The sequence below is a fragment of the Kazachstania africana genome, chromosome 1, assembly GCF_000304475.1.
Source record: "Kazachstania africana CBS 2517 chromosome 1, complete genome".
Taxonomy (NCBI): Eukaryota; Fungi; Ascomycota; class Saccharomycetes; order Saccharomycetales; family Saccharomycetaceae; genus Kazachstania; species Kazachstania africana.
The window spans coordinates 612,283-634,610 of record NC_018940.1 but is presented as its reverse complement, the minus strand read 5'-3'; the positions used below and the strand labels follow the sequence as shown (position 1 = coordinate 634,610).

The 22,328-nt window shown below is 35.6% G+C and overlaps 14 protein-coding genes and 1 non-coding gene across 15 annotated transcripts; 7 read left to right on the top strand and 8 right to left on the bottom strand.

Annotated features, from left to right (window-relative positions):
- Positions 1-234: 234 nt before the first annotated feature.
- Positions 235-807, top strand: KAFR0A03090 (pyridoxal 5'-phosphate synthase; the record flags this gene model as incomplete). The annotated part of the gene is made up of 1 exon (XM_003954830.1): positions 235-807. One exon carries the CDS (start codon positions 235-237, stop codon positions 805-807), a length of 573 nt encoding a protein of 190 aa, XP_003954879.1.
- Positions 808-857: 50 nt separating this feature from the next.
- Positions 858-1,787, bottom strand: NBP1 (Nbp1p; the record flags this gene model as incomplete). The annotated part of the gene is made up of 1 exon (XM_003954829.1): positions 858-1,787. One exon carries the CDS (start codon positions 1,785-1,787, stop codon positions 858-860), a length of 930 nt encoding a protein of 309 aa, XP_003954878.1.
- A 1,198-nt stretch (positions 1,788-2,985) lies between these two features.
- On the top strand, positions 2,986-3,068 carry KAFR0Atrna2L. The gene has a single exon. It is a non-coding gene; the product is annotated as a tRNA-Leu (tRNA).
- Positions 3,069-3,251: 183 nt separating this feature from the next.
- On the bottom strand, positions 3,252-4,940 carry KAFR0A03070 (uncharacterized protein; the record flags this gene model as incomplete). The annotated part of the gene is made up of 1 exon (XM_003954828.1): positions 3,252-4,940. The coding sequence occupies one exon, from the start codon at positions 4,938-4,940 to the stop codon at positions 3,252-3,254; it is 1,689 nt and encodes a 562-aa protein (XP_003954877.1).
- Positions 4,941-5,712: 772 nt separating this feature from the next.
- KAFR0A03060 (uncharacterized protein) lies at positions 5,713-8,295 on the top strand (the record flags this gene model as incomplete). The annotated part of the gene is made up of 1 exon (XM_003954827.1): positions 5,713-8,295. The coding sequence occupies one exon, from the start codon at positions 5,713-5,715 to the stop codon at positions 8,293-8,295; it is 2,583 nt and encodes an 860-aa protein (XP_003954876.1).
- Positions 8,296-9,158: 863 nt separating this feature from the next.
- Positions 9,159-10,727, top strand: KAFR0A03050 (uncharacterized protein; the record flags this gene model as incomplete). The annotated part of the gene is made up of 1 exon (XM_003954826.1): positions 9,159-10,727. One exon carries the CDS (start codon positions 9,159-9,161, stop codon positions 10,725-10,727), a length of 1,569 nt encoding a protein of 522 aa, XP_003954875.1.
- Positions 10,728-10,787: 60 nt separating this feature from the next.
- Positions 10,788-11,840, bottom strand: KAFR0A03040 (uncharacterized protein; the record flags this gene model as incomplete). The annotated part of the gene is made up of 1 exon (XM_003954825.1): positions 10,788-11,840. The coding sequence occupies one exon, from the start codon at positions 11,838-11,840 to the stop codon at positions 10,788-10,790; it is 1,053 nt and encodes a 350-aa protein (XP_003954874.1).
- A 687-nt stretch (positions 11,841-12,527) lies between these two features.
- Positions 12,528-13,034, top strand: TAF13 (Taf13p; the record flags this gene model as incomplete). Its single annotated transcript, XM_003954824.1, has 1 exon — positions 12,528-13,034. The coding sequence occupies one exon, from the start codon at positions 12,528-12,530 to the stop codon at positions 13,032-13,034; it is 507 nt and encodes a 168-aa protein (XP_003954873.1).
- A 123-nt stretch (positions 13,035-13,157) lies between these two features.
- ERO1 (ER oxidoreductin) lies at positions 13,158-14,870 on the bottom strand (the record flags this gene model as incomplete). Its single annotated transcript, XM_003954823.1, has 1 exon — positions 13,158-14,870. The coding sequence occupies one exon, from the start codon at positions 14,868-14,870 to the stop codon at positions 13,158-13,160; it is 1,713 nt and encodes a 570-aa protein (XP_003954872.1).
- A 649-nt stretch (positions 14,871-15,519) lies between these two features.
- Positions 15,520-16,881, bottom strand: VPS9 (guanine nucleotide exchange factor VPS9; the record flags this gene model as incomplete). The annotated part of the gene is made up of 1 exon (XM_003954822.1): positions 15,520-16,881. The coding sequence occupies one exon, from the start codon at positions 16,879-16,881 to the stop codon at positions 15,520-15,522; it is 1,362 nt and encodes a 453-aa protein (XP_003954871.1).
- Positions 16,882-17,327: 446 nt separating this feature from the next.
- RAD10 (DNA repair protein RAD10) lies at positions 17,328-17,954 on the bottom strand (the record flags this gene model as incomplete). Its single annotated transcript, XM_003954821.1, has 1 exon — positions 17,328-17,954. One exon carries the CDS (start codon positions 17,952-17,954, stop codon positions 17,328-17,330), a length of 627 nt encoding a protein of 208 aa, XP_003954870.1.
- Positions 17,955-18,102: 148 nt separating this feature from the next.
- Positions 18,103-18,844, top strand: KAFR0A02990 (uncharacterized protein; the record flags this gene model as incomplete). Its single annotated transcript, XM_003954820.1, has 2 exons — positions 18,103-18,108; positions 18,182-18,844. 2 exons carry the CDS (start codon positions 18,103-18,105, stop codon positions 18,842-18,844), a joined length of 669 nt encoding a protein of 222 aa, XP_003954869.1.
- Positions 18,845-18,931: 87 nt separating this feature from the next.
- Positions 18,932-19,099, bottom strand: COX14 (Cox14p; the record flags this gene model as incomplete). The annotated part of the gene is made up of 1 exon (XM_003954819.1): positions 18,932-19,099. The coding sequence occupies one exon, from the start codon at positions 19,097-19,099 to the stop codon at positions 18,932-18,934; it is 168 nt and encodes a 55-aa protein (XP_003954868.1).
- Positions 19,100-19,455: 356 nt separating this feature from the next.
- MSC1 (double-strand break repair enhancer MSC1) lies at positions 19,456-20,967 on the bottom strand (the record flags this gene model as incomplete). The annotated part of the gene is made up of 1 exon (XM_003954818.1): positions 19,456-20,967. One exon carries the CDS (start codon positions 20,965-20,967, stop codon positions 19,456-19,458), a length of 1,512 nt encoding a protein of 503 aa, XP_003954867.1.
- A 494-nt stretch (positions 20,968-21,461) lies between these two features.
- Positions 21,462-22,007, top strand: KAFR0A02950 (uncharacterized protein; the record flags this gene model as incomplete). Its single annotated transcript, XM_003954817.1, has 1 exon — positions 21,462-22,007. The coding sequence occupies one exon, from the start codon at positions 21,462-21,464 to the stop codon at positions 22,005-22,007; it is 546 nt and encodes a 181-aa protein (XP_003954866.1).
- Between the last annotated feature and the right edge of the window lie 321 nt (positions 22,008-22,328).

Below are 22,328 nucleotides of genomic sequence, written 5' to 3'. Positions count from 1 at the left end.
AATATTCATCGCTGTTACACTGGATATATTTGTAGTCATTATGTAGCGATCACATAATTCATATACGTATCAGTAGTACTTTTTTCTTTCGGAAGGCACTCTCTCTATACGTTGTTATGGTGACGGAAATTTTCATTAACATCTGCGGAAAAGAGAAACTGATTGTGTAATTTTCAATTGAAATAGCTATATCTTCAGATGTGATGCGACGATCGATCATAGACAAAAATTGTAATGTCAACTGTTGACAAATTTCCACGAGGATTGATAGATCTGATAAAAGTCTCTAAGTATGTCCACGTAGCAACATGCTCAAGTAGTTGTGTCCCTTCTGTTTCCTTAATGAATTACATTTATATATCTTCGAGCGATAGTTTTGACCCAACAGATAACAACGATTATGTAATATTTGCAACTTCACGCCATTCTGAAAAATACGAAAATATGCTGGCAAATCCAACAATATCGCTCCTGTTCCATGATTGGTTGGCTGCTAATAGTCTTACACCTAAGAAAGCCACTGCGCCATCGCCGTCCTCACCAAGCTCTAGTAATAATGCGAGATTTGTCAATCTATTACAAGATCTCACTGAAGGTGAATTGAACCAAATAAGCGCAAGCATCAGAGGGGTAGCTGAAATCATAAATCCTCTGGGTCAAGAGTCAAAATATTACAAAAGGCTTCTGCTACGAGCAAATCCAGATGCTGATGTCTTTATTCTAGGATCTGATACCGTTTTAATCAAAGTAAAAATGAGAAGCGCAAAAGTGTCTGATATTGATAATAATACAAATATATATATATAATTTTAACGAAAATATCAAAATGAAAAGTGTCCGTTTTGGTCCTATTAAGCTTAGGTACCAGAATACTTCGAGTAATCGATTCGAATTGGAGATAATGATCCAGTATCATCATCTGAATTGTAGTCCTTATCATCACCATACTGTTTAAGTATGTCTTTGATCTCGTCAGACTCCAAAATGTTGCTGTCATAACGTTTGAATTTTGTCGGACTCGAATACTGAAGTGAATCTTTGAAACTTGTAGAAATATGAGGCATCTTATGCTGAGAAATGTTGCTTCCCTTCTCCTCAGTAAGCTCCATATCAGCAATTCTTGACCTTAGCCATTTATTATCTTTTAAAGCCGTATCCAACCTAGCATCTACCAGCTCCAATTCAACTGATTTATCATGTAACCTTCTCTTCAAGTCTTGGACCTCTTTATTTAATAGTTTCAGTCGATCGTCTAGAACACCATTCTTCCTTGGAGAGCGTGCATGCTTGTTTAATCGCGTAGTTTTCCTTATCTTTTCAATTTGAGTACGATCGTATTTTAATTCATTGAGCTTCCTCTTGAATGCATCACTACTTTCTATTCTATTTTTGATCTTCCTATATTCTTCATTAGTCTTGGATTCTAAATTTGGACTATTAACGTAAATATTAGAACATTCATTCTTTAATCTCCGTAAGTTCTGCTCGTCGTTCGAAAACATCGATTTAATAAATTTAAAAAATGTACTAAATGATCTTTGACTTTTATTGGTATATCGTTTACTTAGGGCAACATTCCTACTAGCACCACTAATCTTGCCAATTCGATTTCCATGTTCTTTCGGCCTCAGCTTATGTGCATTTCGTATCTTATTCGATTTCTTCCTGATTCGCATTCCCATATCGTTATGGACCACACTAGACCTTCTCGCTTGTCTTCCTCGTTCATCCTCATTTTCAGCATTATGGAAGAAATCATTGACAAAAGCTTGTATGGATTTCATCATATCTGCATTATGTTTTGATTCTCGTAATGAATCTTATATCAAAGTAATTTCTCGTGTATATATAATTAACACAAATGAATCTTTTTTTCGCGTAGTTATAGTTTTCACAATTAGTTGATGAAGGCACTCGTTGCTATAATGGATATAACTTCTTTAAAGAGTTGTGGCTATAAACCTTAAACAGCATCACGCAGCAAATTTCACTGTGCCTTCCATATTGTATTCAGATTTTTCTCATTCAGGTACAATTTTTGTGAATAAATAGACGCTGAGAGAAATTGTACCTCCTGCTTAATGAATAATGTAGTATTTTGAAAGGATGTAGCTCTTTACATAGATCATTCTGCTATAGTGTCCTTGAAGTGTGCAATAGGCCCTGTGCATCGATTAGTGCTACCCTCATTAACCCTAGCAAAACAAGCTTAAAACTGGCTACAGGACAACCAATTAATACCTATAAACGAGGCCGGAGATACGTCGAGCTCACTTCAACCTAATTCAACTTGGATCATTTCAGAATAAGACTTGGACTTGAAACTTCTCAATTAAAAGTTGAGATTATTTATTGTAGTATTTTCTGGTATAAAGATCCTCCCATACGAATGTATCTATTCATCCCTACTTTCCTGCATCAGAAATTAGTGTTTACAGCATTTATTGTTTCTACGGAATAGGTCCCTTTTCTGTTGAAGAATTCAAACCAATGTAGTATTAGAATAATATATTGTGTGTTAAAAAGCTTGTTTTTGAGGTATATGTTTAAATAAGCATTTCAGAAGACATATTGTAAGTTCAATACGGTAACAAGACAGATAATACAGAGAGAATATGACACGGCTTGTCTATATTCTAATTCAGGGACAGAGAGCTTGGAGATCGATCTGATCATATAACTATAGCTAAAAGCGTATCAAAAGCTTGTCTTTTTTAATATATAAAATTATAAAGTAAATAAAAGATTTAAGAACAAATATGACGAAGAATTCCTTTTTATGGTGTGGAATTCTTCAAGATGACAAAAGTTGCGTCTATGGAAAGTTTTCACTAATATTCAACCAAATTCAATAATGTGAAATATTTAGTTTAATAAATTGGACAGCGGGTGTCTAGGTTTTGATTCTGGGAAAGCAGTCAGAGGAAATTAGAGCATAATGTTGTAGTTCCCCAGTTTATGTTACAACAAAACACTAATCACATTGGAGGGTTGGCCGAGTGGTCTAAGGCGGCAGACTTAAGATCTGTTGGACGGTGTCCGCGCGAGTTCGAACCTCGCATCCTTCATTATTTTTATTTGTTTTTACAGCTTCGATCATAGTACATCTGACAAGAAACAACACTAAAATCCACGAGTACTATTCGAATAAACATGATTTCTATTGTTCCTCGACCCACAAATGCTATAAAAATATATTATAAATCATAAATATAAAATGTGTTGCATATATCTTTGCAATGACCTGTTTTTCAGGTATTTGTCAGTATATCCTGTAATGCTTCGCTGTTAAGCGCATTCCCTGCTGCTATATGCTGTGCAATCTTTTTGCTTCTGCCTGTACCTTCTCCCAAGAATGTGCCTGTTCCTTTGATGGAACAAATTGCATGAAATTCAGACGGTCCTTCTTGAAAAATTTCATAGTCTGGGTGCAACTTAATAGATCCTAGAAGGGCATACAGCCTACCCGACGATTCTTTATCATATTCTATATCATTTGTCTTTAAATCTTCGGGAGGTTTATTGCTATGTTTTATAGTAATATTATTTTTCGAAAATTTTGTACTGTTATCATTTTCCACTAGTTGCCTTGGCTCATTCTCAGACATTGACGGCTCAGAGATTGATATGCCGGAATTATCCTCCTGTATTATGCTTTCGATAGCTTCAGAAATCAGTGAAGGTACGAGAGAAGTCATACGGTCCATAATTTCCTTCATGATTGAGTTGGGGTCTGTAGAGCTCTGGCTATTTGGTCCTGTTGTTGCTAATAGAGGATCAGACGTTGAGCTTTTTTCTTCGCCCAGCATATGTCCATAGTTGGTTGTTCCAGGGCCTATCTCGATTTTTACTTCTTTTTGATCTTTTTCTGACGCCTCTTCGATGACATGGTTCATAAAATCGTTGTTTTCAAGTTCACATAATGAGTATTTTTCAATTAACTCCTTATTAGCGAGAACCTCCATCGCAGCTCTATGTTCTGCTTCTCGAACATTGGGCCCCTGGCCTTCTGCCAGAAGTATCGTTCCTAATTTAAGTTGAACCTTGAATGGCGTCTTGTTTGTAACTCTGACGTAGGCCAATTTCAGCCCAAGTTTATTAAATTGTAAAAATTCAGCCAATTCACCTTTGGCATTTTTATTTAACGGTTTTTTAAACATGTCTGGGCCCAGCTCTTCAAAATGTTCTTGAGCAAGTTCAGTTAGCCAATCTGCTATATCTTTGAACTCTGCTGAAAATCTGTCGACCACTAGAGCACCGATATATGCTTCCACACAGTCTGCATAGTATTTTGAGAATTTATTCTTGATTTTCATTGATGAACGTGGGATATTTTCAAGCAATCTCTCTTTGAAGCCCAGCTTCGTGCAGATTTTCTCTAAATTGCTATTACTAACTATCGCATCCTTCATTTTCGATAATGCCCCTTCATCAGCATAAGGGTATTTATTGTATATGATGTATGCAACAAGGGCACCCAGCCAACTATCACCAAGGAATTCTAACCGTTCATTACACATTACAATTTTCTGAGTTTCCGTTAACTTAACATTCATATTTGGATACGAACTATGAATAAATGCCAAATTCTCCAGGCGACGATCTGTACAAATAGGATAATGGATGTATTCATCAACAGGTGAGTTGTCACTTTCAAAATTGTACTGCTTGAAAACCGATTGAATATCCAGCACTTTCTTAGCCGCTTTCAAACGGCTTGCTACATGCATTGCAGGGCTGGCGGCAATAAGTTTTTCCAAATTAGTTCCATGTTTAAGCATTGAATCGATTTCTTCAGTAGATAGTGCATTTTCATATAGAACATTGATTGATGCCTCTAGCTGTGAGCAAGCATTCTGGATTTTGTAGAATTTCCTTAAGTTATGTGCATCCCTTTCAGTGTATGGACTTTGAGTAATAGGGACTAGTTGGGCCTCCATGGTTATCCTTGTACTTTATTCAATTTTTCACAATCGAGTCATATATAAATGAAGGTCCAAAGGTAGAATACATTTTTCAAGATTCGATGCGACGAATTTTTCGCACAAGAAAAGATCCAATATGGTAAATATCTAACAGTGACATACATGACAAGAAGAGAACAGACACAGTAATGTTGTCCCGTGATTTATTTATTATGGATTATTTGGATAGAATTCAAGTAATATAGTTGGAAAATTATTTATTTCATAATTTTAGCCAATGTTACAACAATTGATTCAAATTTAAATACACTCTTATAACCCAAATTTTCTTTAACCTCTAACTAAAATTAAAAATAAAAGAGATGAAGCTCAAACTTTTAGATGCTTACAGTATTCATTACAAAGAAACTCAGTAATGACCAATATATACTCGGTGTATTCATGAGTCTTAATTTTCCACACTATAATAAAACAATCCACAGGGTAAAATGTCTGGTTTTCAGCCCAATAACTGGGTTGTCATGTGTTTTCACAATACACAAATTCCGCGAGTACAAGTTATTTTACATGAATAAAATGGGCAAATAAGATACTCTAATAGTTAATGCTTAAATACATCTATAGATTGTGTCGTAGCGCTGTTGATTCCACCAAAGAAGTAATCAGTTCAGTTTACTTTTAAGAGCGTGAAACCCATACCTCCAAATATTTCCAAAAGATTTGATAACCTATACTAATATTGATAGCTTACTTCATGCAGAACTGACTTGAAGATAACTACGACAAGATGCAGGAAAAACGTCAAAGAAAGCAAAGGCCCAGCTACGTTTGCTTGGAATGCAGGAGTAGAAAGTTGAAATGTGATAAAGCCAGACCTTATTGTAACAGATGCAAAAAAGATGGTAAAGTTTGCGCTTACGAATCAGAGAATGCCAGCCAGATAACCATACCAGATGATTCTTCCAACCATACTTTAAAGCTGTCCACGTCTTTTACTGATATAAGTACCGACGGTAACAGCAATATAGATAGTGGCAGTACTCTTACATTTCATAGCCATAATTTAGGTAATACCGTGTTCGACCTGGAGTACTTTAAACATAAAAATATTACTATTGACATTCGATTAGATTTATTGAAGCCAAGAGACACTTATGTTACGTATGGCTCGACTACATACTATGACATGCCTCTCAGTTGCCATTCTATGATTCAACATGATCCATACAAGAGGGTTCTCTGTGCTTTTCTGCATGGAAGCACTATGGCTGATCTACAATATAGACTGAATGGGATATCAAACGATACTGTATATTCTAATGAACTACTAGGAAATCAACTAAGCCCTTTATCCTTCATAGAAACTGTCATAGCCAAGTGGGTTGAAAAATCCAATAATTATGTGACAAATCAACTTCCTTTGGACTATTTCAACACACTATATACAATCGAAGATACTATGCACCCAAATCTTCTTTCCTCCATAAAGACCCTTTTAAGAGAGGTTGAATTAATATTAGTGGATAAACAGCAGATCAATTTACTACTAAAAAACTTCTACGAGAATATCTATCCCTTTTTCCCATTAATTGATATACCTTCTTTTGAAAGAAAAATATCTGAAATTTTGGTCGAGATACCAGGTAACCGTTACGAAATTAAGGTTTTTAACTCCAACATAAGACCAAAATTGGAAACGTTGGTTATTTTCTTATTGATCTTATCAATTTCTTTGAGAAGTGATAGTCTTTTGACCAAGAAATCAGATGACACTAAAAACAATTCTTCAGAAACGGCGAAGCAATTTGTAATATTCTCCCAGAAATTGTTATCTTTATTGAATGGATTCAAATTCACAAACGAGAACATTCTTTGTTGCATGCTTCTTATTTTCATTTCAGAATATTTGGACCCAGAAAATGGAGCAACACATTCTATGCACAACGATATTTTAACTTTAAAGTGCGTAACTGAACTAGCAAATACACTAGGTCTTTTTCAAGATCCTTCATATTTTACGAGGTTTCAAAACAATCCTGCCTTTGAAGAGTCTTTTTTTATCTTTAGAAGAAGATTGTGGATTAGTCTCCAGTCACTGAGGTTACTTATTATCACGCAGGACGCTGGATCAACTTGTAGAGATTATGAACAACTTAAATGTTTCATGCTTGACCATCGCGATGACTATTTATCGAAAAATTTCATGAAAGGCTTCAGGCATGCCTCTGACTTTGACAGAAGACTATTCAACGTTCAAAAAAACAAATATGAGTTCCACATTAACTTAGTCCGTCTAATGAACAGCCTGGCACCAATTAATAATGGAACATCATTAGCCGATGTGTTAGAGAACATTGAAAGACTGAACGACTTCATGAGCCAGAAGTTTCCTTATTCTGATCTCGTAAATGGCCATGCCTCTGAAAAGGAATATGTAGATATGCATTTCAGAGGAGCAAAAGTGGATATCAATAGCGTAGAATTCGTTGAGAATTTGACGGTTAATTTGATTGGCTTAAGCAGTCTTATGTCTACCTATAGTCTATTAGCAGCACATTTTGAAATGAAATCTGCTAAAGATTGGGGCAGCTATAAGGAACTTTACGATATGTTTTCCATAGAATGTATCAGAAAATACCTACAATTGGCACGAATAATTCTGGACTACTTGAATGGAAAACTCGCTTCTCGTATCAAGGAAGAATTTGAGTACTCTTTGAATAAACTGGTAATTTTTACTATGGTAAAAATATGGCTTATCCAAATGGGCTTTTGTATGAGGCTCTCCTTCAAAAGTGAATTTAGAAAACTGCAGCAGCAGAATAAAAGACTTACTTCGAATAATGATGAGAAAAAAGTGTCTGATCTACTTGTTACTTCTGTTATGGACAATCTTCGCAATCAGATAGAGCTTTTGACTAATTCTGCATCCGATAAATTAGGAAGTACCTATTTCAGCTGTCAGCAAGCTGTGCTTATGCTTAGATACTTACTGTATATGATTGATAACAATGTGTTATCTAGTACTGTAACCGGTTTCTGGAACGGTGCAACAGTGAAAAGTCAATCTTTTGATCGTATTATTGACAAGATAGGTATGAAGTGGGGCATTACTCCAAGATACGACGATATTATCAATGACTATTTAATGAATTCTGACGTATTACAAAGTCTTGATATGGCACTTTTAGAAGGTGTGGAGTATCTTTTTGGCAATGCAAAATTGAATCAGAGAGAAGCCACACCTTTTTCAAACAAGAATGTGTTCTCTTTTAATGACCAGGACATGCTGAATGCCCTTCTAGAATCCAATTTCGATCTTTTTGCTAATATCATAGACGATAGTTTAGGTGAGTTACCAAATTTATAATTGTTCAACTTGGAGTTATATGTATGTATATATTCTATTTCGAGACTTTTATTTCATAAGTCACATAAAAAGAGAACACAAAAGGCTGCTGATATAAGTGCCCTCCAATATATCAGTAACATTATTCTTTTGAAATAATAATTTTTTAGCACGAGACCTCATCGTATATTATATGTGGTATGACTATATCATGTAAACTCAGTTCTATATTCCATTCTAGTTCTTCACCAGGGATGAAGTTTTACCGCTATTTTGGCAATTATGCTGCTTAGCAAACCAATGTTTCTTTTCTACTTTTACTATCTTACTTTCTCTTGATAGAATTACATAACAATCACCACCAAATATATAGATACATTTGGATATCTTTTTATGACTAGATTGTTGTTATCAGAGCAATATTCCTTTTATTCAAGTGTCTGTCATTTCTAGAAACATAAGAAAGACGAAAAAAAGTTTATACCGAACAATGAGCGTATCAACGAAAAGGATATACACCTTAAGAGACAACTGTAGAACCTTACAGCCAGTATTCTTCGAGGTTGAAGAATACCAATAATTGATAGGGTAAAAATACGTATTACAGTTGATAATCAGCGACTGAAACATTTTTCTCACAACATTCATTACATTTTGTCACATATAGCAGTCGAAAAAGTTTGAACTGTAACAATAAGATTTCAGCACATCGATAACGAATTCTGTACTAATGGGCACTCCTAAATCACGGTCTATTGATAAGACAGCTGAGAATGTTAGAACATTTTATAAGCTCCGAAATGCATGTTTGCAACTAAAGCACTCCATGAATACCATATATGAACTCGCACTTTCTCAAGAGGAATTGAGCGAACTATCCAAAAATGGCAATACCATTGATAAATTTATTGGAACAAGTCCACTGGTCTATCCTGTGCTTGCCGCTGTCACATGCCCAGATGCTTGCAGCAAACCATGTAAAAAACGCAAGATCGGTGTTTGATATGGGTGAGATTTTCAAGAAGTATGAATTTGATGAAAATTCGTCACCTTTAGGAGGCCACATCGAATACCCTGTTGTAACAGACGCTCCTCTGGAAGTGTTGGCTTTTATACATAAGAGCTTTATAAATAGTAACGTTAATTTGACTGAAGAACAACGAATTGCCATGTGTAATGAACGTCTACAATTTGTTGGTGAAAATTGGTTGAACGCATTAGTTTCCTATGTTCTATACAGAAAATATCCATATACAAACGAAGCTACTTTGACAAGAATGAAGCAGTGTATTATCAACAACAGTAATTTGGAAAGACTCTATGAAAAATTGGGCTTCAAAGAAAAACTACTTGAAAATATTCCTCCTGCTGCATTAAATAAGAAAGAAAAGAAAGAGAAGCAATATGCTGGCTGTATGGAAGCTTATATTGGAGCTTTAGCGGTTGATAGATTTGGTGTGGACTTCGAAGAACTTGCTAATTGGATCGAAGAGCTGTCAAATGAACATTTGGTGGACGAAACTTCACAATTGCAATCCGTCAATAAAAATGCCAAGAACGAATTAGCCAAAATTCTACAGTTTAATGTGTTACAAAAAAAAATCTCATATAGAATTCTGTCTAAGAACTCTCCATATAATGTGAGGGTAGAACTGGGTGAGTATATATTAGGGGAAGGAACCGGAATTGATATCAAGGACGCTGAGCAAAGGGCTGCTATGGATGCTCTAAGTAATTTTGAGTTATTGGAACAATTATCATCACACGAGATAAGCAACGAATCAACTCCTTCATCTGCTTCTTCATTAAATAAAGATGAAATGTTTGCTCCAAGAAATGAGCCAAGACAAACTACACAAAAATTAAAAAAGAAAGAGAACTATAGAAATCTATCTAATTTAGTACCAAAATCGAAAAAAGTTCCCGAAAGAAGAACTGCCACTACCTCAAACAGTGTTAAGACATTCAATAGTAGTGCAAGACAATACAAAGAGAAAAATGAGGATTTTAACAGAACTAATAAGTTTAATGAACCTTCTAAAGGCAATAGAGACACAGCAAAAAGAAATATAAGAACAAAAAGTAAACCCATGTTTTTAGATCCAGCGTTAGATGCTAATAATAGGGATAGATCGTCAAGGACCCAAAATAGCTCGTTGCGTCAGCGTAATAGTAATGATGGAACTTCCAAATACTCGTCGAAAAAAGGTGCTCAACATTATGATAAGGAAGCATCGTCGAAATTGCATACACTTCTTGCAAAGTGTGATTGCTACCCAGAGTATCTGGTCGAAGAAACCGACTCTGGAGAGTTTCATACTACATGTAGAATAATGGGAGTGGGTACTTTTCTCTCTGAAGGTACTGGGAGAAGTAAGAAAATAGCACAACATAATGCAGCAGCGAGTGCTTTACAAAGCAAGAATCTAAAGAAAATCCTGAATAAGAGATAATTTGAAATAGAAGAACTTCTATAAAAACTTTTCTATATACGCATTTGTAACTAAGTCAACTTAAAGTCTTTCCACTTTAACGTTATCACCCTTCTTATCAGAAGATTCTAAAAAGGCTGCGACACACGCTAAGTGATGGAATGCCACCCTTGGAGTGCTAACTAACAAAGATTTATCGTTCTTAGCGACAGCTTCATGGAAGTTCAAGAATTCAGCTTGAACACCAAATGAAGAATCTTGGTCGATTGGGTAAATCTCTTCATCTTGTGCGTTTTCAGCACAGTCTCCTACTCTCACTTTAACTACAGGGGCAGTCTTATCAGATAAATCCACAGTTACATTACCGTTTTTACCATAGATTTTCAAATAGACAGATTTTTCGGTGGCACCGAAAGCTGAACCATAAGTGAAAGTACCGATGATACCACTGTCTTTAACAGTGACAGTAGAAAAGACGATATCACAATCTCCGGATTCCTTACGAACTTGTGCAGTGTGAGCAGAAACAGTGTCTATGTCACCGACTAAGGCGGTCACAAGGGCTAATTGATGAACACCACCATCGGATAAAAATCCACCAATATGTTCAGGATTTTGTCTCCAGGTTGTCGCCAAGTACTTGTTATTTTTCACAAAAGGACCAGTTGAATTGTGTGTAAAAGCAACAACAGGGCCTATTCTTTGTATATGCTTTTTAGCAACATCGATACATTCTAAATAGGACCAGTTTTCAGCGATAGCAATAGGCAAATCTGTCTTTTCGGCTAATTCAACAACTTCTCTAGCTTGAGCCATGTTAGCGGCAATTGGTTTTTCTAAAAGTATTGGCTTTCCAGCTTCAATTGCCTTTTTAACAAGGGTTGGATTCAATTGAACAGGTAGTAAACCATCAATGTAAGTGACATTCTTATCATTCATAACTTCCTCAATTGTATCGTACACTTTCTCCTCAGGTACACCAGCAGCCTTAGCAAAGTCTAAAGCCTTACTCTTAGTTCTGTTAAAAGCAGCAACGACGTTAAATTTATCTGGATGAGCAGAATACACGGGTAAATGACCATCCTTGGCGAAGATACCTGTACCTACAACGGCAACGTTTAGAACTGGGGACATTATCTCTATTTTGTTCAATGATTGATTGTCTTGGTTAAAGTAGAATTAGCTAAGAAGGGCATGCAAAATGAGTAAAGGACAGATTAGACTAGTTTATAAACTTTCAATATTCGACCAATTCCATATTCCTTGCCTCGGTCGGGGCCATGATTCCCGAAAACATATCACCTGATGTAAAACGGTGATTTCTCAATCTGGAGACACAGGGTTTGGCACAATAAATGACGAAATATACAAGAATTAATAATAGTCGGGCCTACAAGCTCGGCATTATAAAAGCCAAGAAGTGAGGGTGACAGTTTCTTTGTAATATGTGGTCGGAGAGTAGCATTCTTCAGTACAAAACGTTCATTTATTCCCCCCGTTCTCCGATCTAAATCATTGATTTGAGCCAGGTGTGTTCTAGTAAAACTGTTATCATACCCTCTAAGCAGGACTTCGGTATGAACAGTCTGCTGCGTATAAGAATACATATTGTTAAGATCATTTGCTTGTCATAATCTTGGGCTTCCTGTGATATTAACAGGACTTATTGTAGAATAACGTGACAAAGTTTTCTATAATCTAAAGAGGAAGCCGAAGTGTACTTTTTCAACTGGATATGGAATTGCGATTCCGATTATCAGAAAAGAATTACATTAACAGAATACTACTTTAAAAACTGCAATTAAACTACAATTTAAGTACATGTCTAGACGGTTAAAGAGAACGAATCTCTTCAGTAAGGATATAAGTTCATTACTATACGCTTATGGTGATGTTCCTCAACCACTAACTGAAACAGTACAATGTATAGACGAGTTGGTTTCGCAGTATCTAGTTGATATATGCGCTACAGCTTCACAAACTTCTCAAAATTCGAGTAGGAATAAGATTAAATTAGAAGATTTCAGATTTGCCATACGAAAGGACCCAATCAAATTAGCAAGGGCAGAAGAACTGATTGCCACGAATAAAGTCATTATAGAAGCTAAAAAGCAGTTTAATGAAACAGACAACCAGTCTTTGAAGAGGTACAGAGGACAGGATAACGAATTTGAAGATGATGATGAAGATAATGATATTGAAGGAGCTGCCAATGAGGAAGAAAACGCTAGTGTAAGGCCTAAAAGAAAGGATGCGGCAAAAACTGGAGGGAAGGTCAAGGCAACTGCTGCGAAGACTTCGAAGAACAATAAAGACGATGCAGAGTAAGTCCACTTTTTAAGTTTATGTTATTGGCATTTAATTTATTTAGACATATTTAGTTCGATTACTCTATCATACATACGAAAAAAAAGACAATAAAAATGGATCATTGGAGGAGGAAAAAGTTCATTATATGTTCAATTTGTACATGTTCGCATCTTCATCTTCTTTAATATAATTAGAGACACCGACAAATGCATTCCATAACTTTATAGAGTTGGACAAAATGAGGTTCCATAGATTTTTTGGTAGATCTAAGTAGCTCCTCCAAATAAATCTTAAAGCTTCGGCGACGTTGTGCAATTCGGCATTCCAAGCATTGCTCCAAACATCTTCATTACTGTTACGGGAGTTATTTAACTTCTTTTTCTTTGGCATTTTCAAATCATTGAAGTTAGTAGCATCATTTTCAATTAAATCATCATTTTCCTTTTCTTCTGACACCACAACATTATTGGTGCCGTTAATGCTACTATTAATAGTATTACGAATAGATTCTGTTGCCTTCTGTAGCAATTTGAAGAAATTGTTCTTATTGAAGAATGATTCTAATTTGTTATTTTCACTGTCAAAACGGTCATTATACATCTTTTCAAAATTGTTGATAGATTCAATAGATTTGGATAATCTATCAAAGGTGTTTAATAAAGCAATCAATTCGTATTTTGTTAGACCATCAACGACTTTTTGCTTGGTTTCTTCATCGGCTTCATCCAAGTCAAATAAGATCTTCAAACTTGTTGCGTAACCAGTGGTTTGTACTTTTCCCCATAGCTTACATCTATCACAATGAACACAATCCATAATCTTGGTAACGTTCTTGAAACGGTTTCTGAAGTCGTCCTTTAAAGTGGAAGTAACATCATCTTTGAACATAAGATCTTCATCAAATATCTTGCTTTCTAATCTTGAAACAATGTTAACAAATTTGGACTTAACGTCATTATTATAGCTACTACAGAAATTTAATTCTTTCATGTATGGATTGATTTTCCATAGGGCCTTAGCAACTATGGCATAATTAAAATAGATGTTGGAAACTCTTTCAGGGAAATTACCAACTCTGGCCATAAATAGATCTAAATCAGGTCCCCACTCGCCAGTTTCTGTATCCAAATGATCATTTGATAAATGCGTACCAATAGAAGCGTGTAACCCAGAAACGATTCTGTAAAAAGCGTCTTTAGCCAAGCATCTCTCTTCTTCATTTTCGGTAGAGAAACAATTTTCACCATATATACTCGTCCATATTTGACCTGCTTGTTGACCACCATAGCCAGTAAATCTCTCAGGGTTCTTGGATAGATCTACCAGGACGGCATCTTTGCTCGTAAAATCGTTAATATCAAAATAATTGAGATCTCTGTCTTTTTGTAGTTCATTGATACCATTAGTACCCTCACATAATTGGTTTAAGAAATTAGCTTCGTTATCTTCAGCTACAATATTTTGATCGTTTTCGACACCTCCTAGGACTTCTGGTTGCCAGTACTCCGGTAGTTTATCCCAATCTTCGACAACGTCAATAGCACAGCTTCTGCTGAAACACAAACCGTCATTATTTTCCCAAAAAGTGCATTGCTTGTAAGGGTCAAACTTGAAATACTTGAAAAAGTCAGTATTTACTAAACCCAGTACATCCTTCCTTATTTTCTTGTTTATTTCATTAATCTCCTGTATAGTTACATCACATCCAGGGCCTAGCTTCTCATCTTTGTCCATTTTACAAAATGGAGTGGAATCAGCTATTCCCTGTATGCTGGGAGATGTACCGTTGGCGTCTTGCGCCAAAACTGTCGATGCTGTCACCCCAAGTAAAGTTATGAGACTTTGTAACTTCATTATTTCACTCTTATGCAGCTGTCGTTTGAGTCAATCTAAAGAATGAATTTCTCGAGATAAATGTATATTCTTTATTTATATGGTTGTGTCGAGTGTAAGTTCTTTCCTCTTCGTGGATTGCTTACGTATCGTCCTTTTTCTTTTTCTTGTTAGACCTTTGCTTTTTTATTCTTTCCTCTTCGCTGCCGTTCCGCGAATATTGGGACTTTCGATGAGTTCTTCCGTTTGGCGGAAATAGGTCTGGCAAATAATGAAAATGACTGCAGAACTGCCTGATATGTGGCAATGGATGTAACTGGTAATGAATCTGGAAGTAGTAGGCAATAGAAGAAAAATAAGAGGGCTATCAGTATTGTAGACTGTACGAGATGGCTTAGCTAGGACGGAAATTTAATTCGCTACTCTGGATACGTTGCTTTCGTCTGATCTTTTGGTGCAGAGGGCAGAAAAAAATGGATTCTTTACTAAGTAAGATGTGGTCATGTTGGCCGAATGAGATTGCTATTTTGGGAATCAGCAGTGTGCGTTAAGCTAGGAGAGCGTATTGTTTATGGAACAAGTATACATTACAGCATAGATGGCGATGTACTGCTCCTCAATCTGATTAAACACCGTGTCATTTACATTACCAATAAAAATCTACTTATCGCTAATTATATAATGACAGTAAGGTATCCACACATACACCGATTCTGTATTTTTTGGCAACACAGACATCTTCTATAATTTCACGATCAAAATCGGGAAACATGGAACATAATGTGTCCACGGTGTCTTTGTGTTCTTGCTCCTCCATACGATTGATCAATTGGGTAACATCTTCATCCTTCTTGTTTCTTTTGTTTTGGTCGCCCATTTCTTCTGGCTTTTGTTGAGATGATGTAAAGAGATCATTAAACATCGATATCATAGAATTTGTCACTTCATCGAGGGAATTCTTACTCGTTGCGCCACTACTCACCGCTTCCTTGGAGGATTGTTTCAGTTGTGCATTTTCACGATCTTTTTGTTCTTTTTCTTCCATCAGAAGCTTTTGATTCTCTTTATATTTCCTATCAAATTCATTATTGTCTGCCACTGTCAGTGAAGTTTCATCCATAGATAAAATAAAGTTGTAGGCAGCTTGATAACTGCTTAGGTAATAGGACTCTTCCCCTCTAAGGAATTTTTCGTACCTGAATCTCTCAATATACCTTATATTTGAAACCAAATTAGCAATATCACCTTTTAAAATAATAAAAATTAATAATGGAATAAAACTGTCAGCACCTTCTTTGTCAAGTCTATGGTGTTTCAAAAGACCAAAAATAACTCTACATGAATTTAAAATGCATACCATTTTATCACGAGGAGCTTTAAACCCATTTACTTTATTCAATTCTTTCCCTGCAAGTTCAACAAATTTGTCCAATCTTGTATAAAGTTTATTAGGGATATCTAAGTTTGATAGTTCAATAAACCTATACTCCTTGACTTTGGCTATTAGTAACTCATCATCTTCAATATCCTTTAAATGATATTTGTCAACAGTATCTTCATTGACATTTTCTATCAAAGTTGGGGAGAAACACCTCGTATATAGCTTACCCATGATCAATTTCTCAATACCTTCTTCTGCATTATGCAATCCGGCCTTATCTAGAGATTTAAATGGTTCATAGACTTTTAATTTACCAAAAATAAACAGCCTGAAATCATTGATCAGTTTAACTTGCTCCTCAGGTGTCCAAACTGCCCTTTGTGTAGCAAAGTTATGCAAAAATGATTTTGTATACTTAACTAATGGATCTGCCTGAGGATTTCTAAATTGCTTAGCAAATAATCTGAAATCAAAAAATTGATCATCTTCGTACGTTCGTTCATTTCTAGAATTACTGGAACTTCTCTCGTTGGAATTCTCAGTAGATACAGTTTCAGAATCTCGCTGAACTTCTCCCAGATCATCTTTCCTTTCATTATCCTCCTGAGTCAATGGATCAAACTCCTTCAAAATATCCTTTGTATCAACCATATATCTTATTTATTCCCTCCCCTATCTGTTATATACTTTTGTCGTTAATTTCTCATTCACTTATATCTTGAGCCTTGTATTCCACTGATATTTTCTTCAAAAATCGTCTTGGGGATTTCATATCTGAAGGTTGCCAAGAAAAATACTGATATGTCATCGCCAGCTGGAAAATCACAACAAGTTTTAAGTTTTATATCTTCATACGTATATATTGTGAATAAATTCCATGTGGATCAACTGCGTTCAAAGTGGAACTTCTAACAATTGCCATATTCAAAACAGGAATGATTGCGGAGCTAGTAAAGTAATAATCTTAAGGCCTGTTTAGATCGCTCTTAAAGCCATGATGTTATGTGCTACTATCACAACGGTATATCTAATCAAATCATTCTATTCGTCTATCTCTTTCTGTTCCTTTTTGTCTTTCTTTTCTTAGAGAAAGACGTTCAAGAATTCAAATATTCAATATACTTGGCAGCCTGTTCGAAATTGAAGACAACAAGTAAAGTAAATCCACTGAACATGCATTGTTTCGTAAGTTCATTTAGTGTTTCTTCCGAATTAGTAGTATCAACAACGAAAATCAATATATTATCATCATTTTTAGAGAGTGAGGCCATTCTTCTCGTAATATAGTCTGGGTACAATTTGTGGTACGATAGCGTTAAAAAAAGTATCGATCTATTCCTGATAAAATAATCATAATATATTTTCTTACCGCCTGTAGACGATATATACCTCCAATTAGTATTCTTCAAACTATTTAGTAATGGATTCTCTTTTTGTGTTGTGTTCACTAAAACTGATTTACCTGTTGTTGGACCTTGTACTGGCCTGCTGACAGAACCTTGTTTAGTTTCAAGATGTGTCAGATCAGACCTCTGTTGATTGAAAGTATTTATTACTTTTCGTGGTGATGGACTAGGAGCGGCAGTTCGTTGTTGGTTACCTTTTATATCATCATTCCCATCTTGCTGGGATTGGCTAACGTCTGGCGTACCACTTTTCTGTTCTCTTAACCTTTTAACACCTGCAAGAATACTTTGAAAAGATGTTGGATCAGTATTGTTCATGACACTAATCTTATCTATGTAATTACTACAAGGTACTTATGTGAAATGCTCAATAGAATGAAAGGTGATTCTCATTAATTTTTCATGTTCAGTTAACAATTTTATTCTTACGGAAGTCAATGATATTAGTAAAGATAGTAAGATAAATATGGGTGTATGTTGAGTTTAATCATTATAAGAGTGTATAGGATAAACTTACTAACGAATGGAAATGATGTTTTTGCTAGAATGACGGTGGTTCAATAAATAAGCATAGTAATCTGAAACTATCATTGGGTAGAGAAGATGAAAAAATTAATGATGAGGACTTGAGTCAATTTAATACTACATCAAGATGGAAATATTGTAGACTAAGTAATAAACAGTTGGAACTGCCAATTGTGAGCGATTATAAAGGTAACCTTTACAATAAGGAAGCGATATTAGAATGGCTTCTTTCACAGAAGAAAAATGAATATACACATTCACAGATTGAACAACTAAAACATATTAGGAAACTGAATGATGTTGTCGAATTACATAACTTGGAAGAAATAAAAGTAGGGAAGGAAGTTGCTTCCTTGAAATGTAGTTTTGGAGAGGACGTTTTTGGTTCGAATTCAAAAACGTTCATATATCTTGCCAAGTGTGGCGATGTCTTACCAATTTCAACAGTTAAAATTCAATCAAATGGAAATAAATGTCCTGCTTGTGCTAAAAAATTTGAACCAATCGATATAATACAATTGAATCCAACTTCAAAACTAGATTTAGATAAACTAGAGAAGAGGTACAAGGATTTACAAATTAATGGTTTCTACCATAACGGTATGCAAAAGAAAAGGAAGTTGAAGGCCAGCACTTCTGAAACTATTGCTTCAAAGAAAAGGAGAAGGACGCTTCTTCCATAAAATAGTAATTTCTGTTAATTATCGAATATATTTAGAGTTTTATATACAGGAAAAAAGAAAATACGGCATGATATACATGCTCAGTCACTATTTACTATTCTGTGCTGATGTAATTTGTTTTTCGTAACGTTTACCATTCATATAAAGAGTATAAACCAACCCCCCTGTCATATACAGCGTACCTCCCACTAGAGTCATGACAGTTAAACGATGTAAACTATCAGATATTCTCGTATACCAAGCATATCTAGCCATTGTGTACCTTATACGATCTGCTAACTAAGTTGTTTCCTACAAAACACTCGAGTTTGAAAGTAAACCCTTTGCAATATTAAAAATATATACACTAAGATCCAGAAAGCGTATGTGTTTCGTACATAGTGATTTCATTGTGACAGCTCTCAAATGCGCCGATTGCAACTTGGAATTGGAATTTACTACAGTCAACGACTGTTAGGTAACTATAGTGTTCAATGTAAAAAGATTCATTTTTTTGGGTATGTATTTATTTATTGCTTAAAACCAGTACAATAAAATATTTCATGACTAAATAGAAAAAAATATTTTGCAAGAATATATGTAAAATCCAGAGGAAATAGGCATTGAATCATCTAGTAGCCAAATACAGAGAAGTAAATGTGTCTAGCAAAATTTTTGGCTTTACGTAACAATTTCCTGTGAGTTGGTTCTTCATAATAGCCGAAAAACCATTGAGTGTTTTCCTTTGCCTTCTTGATCAAATCATCCTTAGATTGTGCAGCTTCGTCAACATTGATTCCGTAGCCCTTCAAATAGTCCTTTAAGTCAGCTTCGGACCATTTTTGGAAGGCAGCATTAACCTTCTCATTAAAACCTTCCTTTAAGTTTGCTGCTTCTTCATTGAGATCCTGCATTTTTCCACTCACTTTATCGTAGGCCTTGGTGTCTTTCACCTCTTCCTTCTTCTCACTTGCCCAACCTCTCAATTCATTTAAGGACTCCATGGAACTTCTCTTAAACTCATCCAACGGCTTGTTTCTGTAATTCTTAGCCAAATCAATCAATTCTCTTTTGGTTGCAAAATATGGATATTTCACGTCACGCATATCTAAAAATTCCTTTAATTTGTTCTTAGACCAGTTTTCAATGCCAATTAAGAAAGTGTCATTAATCACTTGGTCTGTCTTTGATTTTGTCCTGTTCATGAGGCTTGCCGTTTTTTGCCATAGAGAATTCAAAAAGTTCTTTGGTGAATCTCTGTTACCACCGATTACTGGAGTGGAAGCCTTCTTTTTCATTGCATGTAGGTACCACTTTATGTCATCCTTCAACAATGCTTTATTCTTGTTCGCTTGTTCCATTAAATAATCACGAGAATTAATCATTTTATCTTCCATTTCTACTTCATGACTTGAGAGCCATTTTTCCAAATCTCTGGTAGACCAAGTGTCAAAGACGTCATTACTAACTTCATTAGCTTTGATCTTGAAATCTTTATTGGCGAAGTCTAAATCATTCAAAAGATTCAATCTTTGTTCATCTACGTAATTTGACACATAATTCATGTTGTTTTTAACCGTTCTTACTAGGTCATTTCTCGATTTAACGGCCTTGTGGTCAAACTTGACCTTATATTTATTTAACCAATTGATCAAATCGTTGTTAGTCCATGTGTTGAAGTATGAATTGGAAGGATATAGACCAGAGCTCTTCATTTCTTTAGAGATCTTATGAAAGTTAGCTTTAATTTTGTCAATCATTATATCTCTTGTATCTTCTGCGGTACTTTGCATGCCATGTTCCTTTAAGAAATTGCGTAAGCTATCTGTTGACCAAGTGTCAAAAAACCAGTCAGAGATACTTCCACTGTTTGCCCTGGTGGTCCAAGGGAAAGCATACTTGTCATCTTTCCAGAATTGCCACCATGGTTTTGGTTGAGCATGCTTACTCCACAATTCAGAAGCGTCATTCTTCAATTCCTTTAGTGACTTTGAGGTGATCTTGTTTAAGTCCTGAGTATGATCATTGATATACTCCTTAAGGTCATCCTGAGTCCACTTGTCGAAGTTAAAGACACCTTGTTGTTGATTTGCCACGACAAATGCACTTAATGTTGTCCACAGTACTAAACTAGATAATCTCATCTTAGCGGTGTAGTAAATAAAACTAAATAGTCGGCTCTTTCTCTCTTTCTCTCTTTCTCTCTTTTACCAAGATTTAAATTACAAGAGATATAAATAATAAATGGTAATAATCATAATATATGGGATACCATAATTTTTGGACTGTTTTTAAATACTTATCTTTCCAAGTGGTGATGGGCGAATTAGAAATCTTACCATACGGATTCTATGGGTACGTATTTCAAACAAGGGATAATGAACGAGAAGAAAAGCTGAAGTTCAATAATACGTAATGATTGATTGATTGATTGATTGATACAATGGGAACAGGCAGAGACCATTAGGAACGTGCATTAATTTGACAAGAAAGACCCTTGAGAAATAAAGGATGCGGATACGTTTCCCTTTGTAGGAGGATCACCATGTTCTGTAAGAATCCACACTGAATAGCAACTGATGCGGTGTGTTGGTTTACTGATGTCTTGATGAAATGATTGGCCAGAATCACCAGCAAGATGAGTTTACTCAAGAAGATTTATGGTTATGGTAAAGGAAGCAGAGAGCAAACGTTTGAAACGTCTCCGCAGCGGCGTATCTGGAGCACAGCATCTCCTTTGTCAGCAGCGTACATTTTGTGTCAAAGAAAGTTCTCTTTATCCCTTATATATGCCGTCAGCTTATGCGATGACAGCCGCCGCTTCTCTTGGCGGGTAAACTTGGATAAAGAGTTTTTCTATTCTGCCGTAGCAGCATTGGCTGGCTGGCTGACTGGCTGGCTGCTCGGCTGTTCTCAAGCTGCCATATTTGTCTATTTCTGCATATTTTGTATTGGATGGAGTGTAGAGCGAAAGAATATAACGTTTCATATATGGAGGAAGCGGTCAAGTCCCCCTCCCCCCCAGATACGTCGATGCAAGGTGTCAGTCAAGAATTTCTTATTGCCATTGCTTATAATTGCACAAGTTCAGAATATGATAAGGAGGATTCACTACAGTGTATCACTCACCATTATGGTAGAAATGGATTTAGAACTGACGGAGATATGGGCGTGTTTCAAGTAAGCACGGTACAAAGCACAAACATCTCTTTCTTTACAGCATCCTGAACACAGCGTAAAAATCATGGTGAAACTCTTGAAAATATAATCCAATGCATGGTAGCTAACACTAGCACATACTGAAGCTAAGACTGATACAAACGACACGTTGCTTGATGTCTACTGCAAATTTTATTACCCAGACACATCTTGCCGGGTAACGTTGCAACTAGCTTTTCCTCACTTTTCGCTTCTTGCCTCTTTGAAGTTTAATCGATATGGAAAAAAAAACAAATAGTAGTAAATAATGAAAATGTAAACGTGATTAGCTTTGTTGTGAGAAACA